At 40.1% G+C, this 8,700-nt stretch overlaps 1 protein-coding gene across 7 annotated transcripts in view; it reads left to right on the top strand.

Annotated features, from left to right (window-relative positions):
* Window positions 1-560: 560 nt before the first annotated feature.
* Window positions 561-8,700, top strand: part of LOC141917649 (ubiquilin-1-like) — a 29,112-nt gene continuing 20,972 nt past the window's right edge. For 6 of the 7 annotated variants that reach the window (XM_074811010.1, XM_074811009.1, XM_074811007.1 and 3 more), the window contains exon 1: window positions 631-905. In XM_074811010.1, coding sequence (XP_074667111.1) covers window positions 747-905 — 159 coding nt within the window. In that variant the 5' untranslated portion in view covers window positions 631-746. Of the gene's footprint in view, window positions 906-8,700 lie in introns of all 7 variants that reach the window. The other variant, XM_074811012.1, reaches the window with a different exon arrangement.

Genomic DNA, 8,700 nt, shown 5'->3' with positions numbered 1-8,700 from the left:
GGGAAAGGACCTAATTTGGTGACACTAAATTTAAGTATGGATTAATGGGGTGGGGTATGGGGGGTGTGTGTGTGTCTTTTTTTTGTCCATGTTTGAGAAAAAATCTGATTCCCAGCTATGGAATGCTTCCATATTTTTAAAGTAGTAAAAGATTGCTATTTGAGATATTAAATTTTACCCTTAAGCTGATGCTAAACAAGTAACCTAGAAGCAAAAGGCAATTTTATGATCTCTCTTTACATAGGTTCAGAAGCTGTATATAATTTTTCTCCCTCTCTTTTTAACATGAAAGTCATACAGGTCATGGCAGGGCTTTGTTACTTCATACAATATCATTGTGCATTATATTATATGCAAGTAATAGTGTAATTATATGTAGGACATCAACACTTTAATATTGTAAAACTCATAATAACACTTTTAATGTTTTTACTTGGAATTTCAGAGTACTGGTCGCCTGACTATATCCGAAAATAAATTTAAAACTTCCATATGACAGTCTAAGGAACTATTTGTTATTGTCTCTTTTTAAGATTTAAAATCTTCAAACTACCGCCCCTAGCGCGCCGAAAGTAAACCCACGCCTAGGGAGACAGCTCCCCCTTTCTAGTAACTTCTCCGGTTCGGGGCGTCATCAGTGCGCGCCGCGGATTAGCTGGTTGTTTCTGTCTGCTGCTTTGGGAGTGAGGTCGCGGCGCGGACTCGTCTGGAATCGTGCGGCTGGAGCGAGTCAGGCCCCACCCGCCATGTCGGAAAGCGCAGAGAGGCCCGCGGGGGCTCGCAGCTCCTCTGAGTCCTCTGCGCAGGGCTTCGCTGTTGCCGAGCCGCGGATCATCAAAATCACAGTGAAGACTCCTAGGGAGAAGGAAGAGTTCGCTGTGCCCGAGACCAGCAGCATCCAGCAGGTGAGGAGTTGGGGGTGGTGGGTGGGGAGGGTAGTCAGGGGGAAGAGCCCTGGCCTGTGGTTTCCGTCTCCCATGCTGGAGGGTGAGGGCCCTTCTCGGTGACAAAGCAGTTTCTGTTTATCCGAGCTATTCTCGGTGCTGTTGGGTATCGGGGCTGGGCCGTCCTCGTGGAGGGCCGCTGCTAAACTGAGGCTATCCGGAGTGGTGAAGAAACCTTCGGTGTCGTCTCCTCCGCGGCTCCTCCCTGTTGGGATGCTGAGAGCCGGCCCGGGAGGTGGATGTAGCTCGTTTCGTAATCCTGAGTTGCCCTGCCGAGCTGACTCAGTCTGGCAGTAGGAGGCTCGCTGGCTAACTAGTACAACTGTAGAAAGCATATGCAATCACCTACATGACAGTGCTATAGTGGCAATTATCTTGATCTAAAATTTGCTTTAGAAACAGCGAGTAGGCTATGCCAAAGATCTCTTAATTTTAGAAAAGCCAGGTCTTTTAGACTGTATGAAACTTCTACTACAAATAAAGCACAGCTTCTGCTGTGCTTCAGTGTATTAGTGTCTGATAACTCTGAATTGTTAGGGTCTTTGTTCTAAGTTTTTATGAAAGCTAGTATCTCATTGTGCCTTTGGTTCAAGAGAAACTGTGGCACCTACTGAGTCATTGATACTATTTCCTGCAGCACTTCAGTTTTTTGGAGGCCTTCCATGTGAGTATTTACTAGGATTTAATTTTTTTAGATTAGGAGGCTACAAATCATAGGAAAGGTGTGGTCAAAGCATAAGGCAGATATCTATAAAGCCAGTCTCTGAAGGAGATTCAGAGTTGATTTCATTTTCTATAAAACTTCTCTGAAATTCAATATATGCAACTTGACATCATGGGTGGGGTTTTTTTGTGCAGTTGGTAACTGCAAACCTCACCAAAAAGACGGTTACATATGTAAGAGTGCAAAAGATGTATAGAAACGGAGCTTTAAAACATTAGTTGCTGATGAGTCAGAAGACATGTTGTTTTCAGAGGGGAAATGCAAAGTGAGTTAAAAAGCTCTGATCTTCTAGCCAGGGTGTTGGCTCTATACATTTTACAGACTTTTGCGCCACCTAGCTGTAAAATTCTTTGTAGTTGCGTTTTGTTTTTTATAAAGCATGCTGGTTCTAATTTAAGAACCCAATGGGAATATCAGGTTTTTCTAGTAGACGGTTGTCTTAAAAACTGAAATCGTTATACAAGCTAACAGACCCATAAATTTTACTGAAAACAATCATAAAAATTTAAGTGATTAATAGAGCATATTGCTTTAAAATGTCTTCATTGTCTATAGATGTCTTTAAATATTGTCTTGGTATCCCTTTGAGCTGATATTAACAGATTAGAATTGCAGTTGAATCTTCCTGTGAAGTAAGACTGCTGCTGCCCCTGTGGGTGTACCATTTGCTTTGATTCCTGAATAAAGTTACAGCTAGCACAAAAAAAAATGCAAGACTCTAGTGTGACTAGTATTGGCTGTTTTTCTTAAATTGTCAAAATAAGTTGTTGTTAATAATAAGCATTATATAGCATAATAGCAATAGATGTGATATTTCTAGAGCCAGCCCTGAAAATAGGTTAGCCTCAAATAAACAAATTGAACATCTGTTTAAATGCACATGGGATCAGCAAGTGGGTTGTTCTGTTGGCATTAGGCAAGCCCTCCATGTCTGCCCTATTGGGGTGGGGGGGAATGCCTAAACTTGTACAGCTGAATAGCTTTTATTTTGCTGTGTGTTCCTGTAGCTAATATTATGACTTAGTGACTTGGTTTTGTTTACAGTCACTTCAGAATACAGCCAAAACAAAACCCTAAGACTTTTAGATAAATATTTTGGGTTATTTGGGCTAAATTTATGGCTACACAAAATGTATTTTATGTTGCTCTATTGATGTAAGTCAGGTTTGCAACCGTTCAAATTTGAGGAAGATTTTCCTATGTTACAAGACTAAAGTAACATAGGGTTTGTTATTGCTGATCCTACGTTGTGCCTCTAAGAACAGGTAGTACGTAGGTTAGAATGGAAAATAGCCCTCAAGTACCAAACTGCACTGGGAGGGTCAGTTGATTGTGTCGCCCATCTGTCTATTTTTCACGGAACTTATTTGATTATGCTGAGCACAGCTTGGCTCCCTATTAGGACAAGGACCAAATATTTGCTTTCTTGACTTGATATGATACTGAACTTGCAGGCCCATACGCTGTTCTGTACAAAAACTTCTATTCATGGCAGGTAAAGATGAATACCTATAAGCCTGCTGATTTGAAATCCCAATACACAGGAGACTTTAGCTCAGTTAGCTCTGTTTGTCTTTTATTTTTTTCCTTTGTTTTATTTTGTGGGTTCTGTGGGCTTGACTTAACAGTGTGTTTTGGTAAAACTTATACACAGAGTGAGCAGTCATTGCCGTCTCTTCTTAGCGCATTGCCGTCTCTTCTTAGCGCATTGCCGTCTCTTCTTAGCGCATTGCCGTCTCTTCTTAGCGCATTGCCGTCTCTTCTTAGCGCATTGCCGTCTCTTCTTAGCGCATTGCCGTCTCTTCTTAGCGCATTGCCGTCTCTTCTTAGCGCATTGCCGTCTCTTCTTAGCGCATTGCCGTCTCTTCTTAGCGCATGACTTGAATTATTTGAGTGATGAGGTGTTGGAACCTGTTCTACTAAGAGTAATTTTATTTTCTTCATTTATTCTGTTTACCCTGTAGGCGTTCTTGGAATGCCAACATAGCAACATTGGCAAAGTTCAAGATGTTATTGTAATTGATTCAGAGTTACTATCTACCAGCATGTATGCAGATAGCTTTATATTTTTAATTATTAGGCTAACAGGATTTGGATATAGCAAATGTGCGCTATTAATCTTAAAAGCCTGCAGTTCTTGCAGAGAATTATTGTCAATCCTATGATTATCTGAAAATTTCATCTGTTTGGAAAAGTTAGTGAAATCAAGTTTAGTTCATAATAACCATAGAAAACAGTTTACTTTTTTTTTTTTCTGTATTTTTATTTAATGTCAACCTTTCTTCAGTGCAGGATATAGTTTTCAGTAGTAAGAGATTATTATTATCAGCATGTAGTATATTTTTAAACTAATTATACACCTGAAAATTATGCTTTCTGTACTACACAATTATAAACTCACCTACTGAACTATATGTGTAAATATATACATCGTGTTGGGACTCTGTTTATTGACAAGTGGAGATGCGGTTACAGTTGTATTCTCTGTTTAAAATTTGAATAAATATTATTGTTGAAACTTTAAATCCGTAAATCCAGTGTTTCAGATTCGTGCCTGGTTTTCACAATCACAAGTTGGCCGTGTTTGGCATATAAAAATCATGTGTACATATTAAGGGAGCATTGGGCGATTTGATAGTGGAACATCTTTCCTAACTTCTATATGCTTTTAATATTTCTTATAACACTTTATTTCATAAGGAGAGCTTAATTTCAGTTCTTTTAACATAACCAGTTCTGTCTTCCCTGTAGTCCAGGGATTATTGAATGGTACAACCAAAAGAGGTTGGAACTAATATAGTCCAATCTGTTCTCCTTTTTCACTATTACAATCTAGCTTTCTGTCGGCACTAAAGGAACTTGAGTGCATGAATTGTTAAAGATAAAGCATTGTTTTTTTCGCCATCTTATGTCTCAGTGCACTGAAGCACACCATTGATACATCTGTGTGACTGTTTATGGAATTAGCCTTGTAATATGCTCTGATTATTCACATTTCTTTGCAATAAAGAAACCCTGTTTGATTAACTATTCAGCACTTAAGTAGTTTATTTTTCTCAGAATTTGGAAACTCTCTATTAAAAATGATTTAGAACAATGGTAGTTTGCTGTTCGATAGCATAGAAACATTTAGAAGAATGTATATTGACTTACCTGATGGTTGACTTAACTGATATTTTCAAGATGCATCTATCTGACCAAGGTACTTGGCAAATGTTTTCTCACTGGCAGGTATAATAAAATACGAATACCTATTTAAATAATACTCTAACGTCTCTTGTTTGCAGATACTTTTATGCAGAGTGAGTTTCGTTTTGATGTTTCAGTATAAGGGTAGGTGTGGTGGGTTAACCTTGGCTGGCTGCCAGGTGTTCGCCAAGACATTCTATCATTTTCCCTCCTCAACTGGACAGGGGAGAGAAAATATAACAAAAGGCTCATGGGTCAAGATAAGGACAGGGAGATCACTCAGCAGTTATCATCACAGGCAAAACTGACTTGGCTTGGCAAAATTAATTTATTGCCAATCAAATCAGAGTAGGATAATGAGAAATAAAAACAAATCTTAAAACATCTTCCCCTCAACTCTCCCTTCTTCCCAGGCTCAGCTTCACTCCTGAATTCTCTACCTCCTCCCCCAAGCGGTACAGGGGCATGGGGAATGGGGGTTGTGATCAGTTCATCATGTCTCTGCTGCTCCTTCCTCCTCACGCTCTACTCTGTTCCAATATGGGGTCCCTCCCATGAGATACAGTCCTTCACAAACTTTTCCAACATGGATCCTTCCCATGGGCTGCAGTTCTTCACGAACTGCTCCAGTGTGGGTCCTTTCCACAAGGTGCAGTCCTTCAGGAACAGACTGCTCCAGTGTGGGTCCTCTGCAGGGCCACAGGTCCTGCCAGCAAACCTGCTCCAGCACAGGCTCTCCACAGGGTCATACAGCTTCATTCAGGGCATATCCACCTGCTCCAGTGTGTGGTCCTCCATGGGCTGTAGGTGGGTATCTGCTCCACCGTGATCCTCCATGGGTTGCAGGGGGACAACCTGCCTCACCATGGTCTTCACCACGGGCTGCAGGGGAATCTCTGCTCCAGCACCTGGAGCACCTCATCCCCCCTGCTTCACTGATCTTGGTGTCTGCAGGGTTGTTTCTCTCCCATGTTCTCACTCCTTTCTTCTGGATGCTGTTGTACATCAGTTTTTTTCTCCTTCTTAAATATGTTATCCCAGAGGCACTGTCGCTGATTGGCTGAGCTTTGGCCAGCATCAGGTTGGTGTTGGAGCCGGCTGACACTGGCTCTATCTTCTCACAGAAGCCACCCCTGCAGCCACCCCCCCACTCCTCCCCCCCAGCTCTGTTGCAAGAATTACTATTTACACATAATCCTTTTTATATCCCTTTCCAATCTAAGTGAATTGTTCCAGATTACACTTGCTCTGTTTCCATCTGTAGTTCGTGAAGTGGTTTTACAGAGAAAGGAAGTGTTGCTGATCCTTCCTCCTAAGTCAAAGTATAGAGGATTGGAGTGGTTTGCTGAAGGTTGTCTGGAAGGAATAGAACTGGCTAGAACATGAGTTTTCTTTCTTCTAGATAGCACTACCTCAGTTTTCTGGACTACTAGCTTTGTAAACTCATCAAGAATTGGAATTTGTTTCTTGAAATAACTTTTTTTATAGGTTTGGTTTGTTTGTGGAAATTTGAGGAAACAATTTGGATGCATAACTAGCATGCATAATTGGCAAGGGCTAACTTATAGGCAGAGGAAGACAGTAACTCTCTGAGAAGTCATGAAAGACTGAAAAGGCTTCCATAGAAGCCTTATTTGGGTGAGCTATCTAGCTATGCTTCATCTGCTGTACACCATAGGCAGTGTCAAAAGTCCTATCCTGTGTTCAAAACAGAGTTTGGTTTGGGAAGAGTCAGCAGTTTTGTTGCCTTTTTTTTTTTTTTTTTTTAATTGTCATCTAGATAATATTTTCAAAGCAGTCACAGTTTTAAGAGCCTGTTTTACATTGGTTTTCAGCGAGAGTTGGATGTTTAATTCCTTGGGTCCTCTTTAGGACTGTTAATGTATTTTTTTTTTTTTTTTAATGTGTCTTATTAAACCAAGGTTGAGAGGAATTGGGAAAGTATCTCTCATTTTTGTTTTCTTTCACAGCACTTTGCCATGTGAATGGGCATTAATGCTACTATACTTGCTGGTTTTGATGGCATACTTTGAGTCAGCAAAGTGCCTTTGAATCATTATATGGTGGTAACATATCAAATGATGAAAATTTGGGTTTTAAGATTTTCTACTTTACCTAGGATAACTTTTTTTTTTTTTTTTTTTTTTTTTAATGGGACCATCCTGGGCCAATTTAGCAGTTGTTGATAAGGTAACGTTAACTAACTGGAAGGTGTGTCCTCTGAGGAGCAGCTGAGGACTCTGGGTTTGTCTAGTTTGGAGAAAAGGAGGCTGAGGGGCGACCTCATTGCTCTCTACAGCTTCCTGAGGAGGGGAAGTGGAGAGGGAGGTGTTGATCTCTTCTCCCTTGTATCCAGTGACAGGACGCGTGGGAATGGTTCAAAGCTGCGCCAGGGGAGGTTCAGACTTGACATTAGGAAACACTTCTTTACCAAGAGGGTAGTCAAACACCAGAATAGGCTTCCTAGAGAGGTGGTCGATGCCCCAAGTCTTTAAGAGGCATTTGGACAATGCCCTTAATAACGTGCCCTAACTTTTGGTCAGGCAGTTGGAGTAGATGATCATTGTAGGTCCCTTCCAACTGAACTATTCTATTCTAATGTTTAAAGTATGGATTTGCTCTGCAAAGTGACTGTACAGAAGTGTCTCCTTTTTAGTCAGCTGTTCTACTTCATGTGTATACTAAGACATTGGCTTTGTTCAGTGACAAAATTTTTACTAATATTAGCTCAGTTACAAGTGCAAGTTGGATTCTTTGCTTCTCCCCTGAACTGTGCATCAACAGACTGCATCACCTATGCATGTCAAAAACCTTCAGAGGCAATCAAGTTGAGCAGGTGTAATAAGTTCTAACTTGACTTGTGGAGCCTGTTCTCTACTGTGGAACAAAAGAGCAGAGTTCTGTTATTAAAGAGTATTGCATTTTAAGATCATGTGAATTTGAGGATGTTTGGTATGGAAATCATTAACTGTGTAAACAAGAAGTGGTAGAGTGCTGCTAAAAACATTCTCGGGGGAAAAAAGCTATACTGTTCCTGTCCTTAAAAAAAAAAAACCAAAAACAAAAGGGCTAATCTTCTTCCAGTATTGGAAAAGATTGGGTGATGCTGAAAACTGAATCTTTTGATATTTTCTTTTTTCAGAAGCAACGTATTAGATACTGACAATCTAAAACAAAAAACCTCACACTTGTATTGAAAATGGTTTTCAGAATTTTTTTTACAGATACATAAATGATTCTGTAACATCTGCCTAAACAACAAGTGTGCTGTAGATGTGCTAATCTCTTGTATTTGTAATCAGGAGACTCATTTGCAAAATATTTTAGATGGTAACCTAGGTTTTGTATGGTCTTCTGTTGTGGATGAAACATCAAACAGAAGGGCTGGTTCTGTTCATATCTTCTCATTCAGAAGTCTTGAGGTTCTACTGAATGCAAGTGATGCTGATGAAGAGACCTGACACTTTTTGCAGCTATGTTGGGCTTTTAATGTAGGTATGCTTCAGTTAGACAAAACTGTGTCTCGGTATTCATAATAGTCATCTTACACTGGCTGGAAAGAGATCCCTTGCACACGTGGATCATCCACATTCATTGTTGTAGGAGTTTTTTTGTGGTCCTGGTACACAGGCTGTTGTATTAATTTCTTACTGTAGTGCTATTTTTACAGATCATCTAATTACCATGGCTATGTGTTAGTAGAGAAAGGGAAGTGTATATGCTTTGATACTTGCATACTGGTAATATTAGATACTGTGTGATTAAGCTCTAAGTGTCTTGTTTCCTTAACCACATGGATAAATAGCTGCTTCTAAAAATGTGTAACAAGGTTTAGGATAAAGT

This window comes from Strix aluco, chromosome W (genome assembly GCF_031877795.1).
Source record: "Strix aluco isolate bStrAlu1 chromosome W, bStrAlu1.hap1, whole genome shotgun sequence".
NCBI lineage: Eukaryota > Metazoa > Chordata > Aves > Strigiformes > Strigidae > Strix > Strix aluco.
The sequence above is the reverse complement of the archived record's forward strand: the minus strand, read 5'-3'. Positions and strand labels throughout refer to the sequence as shown.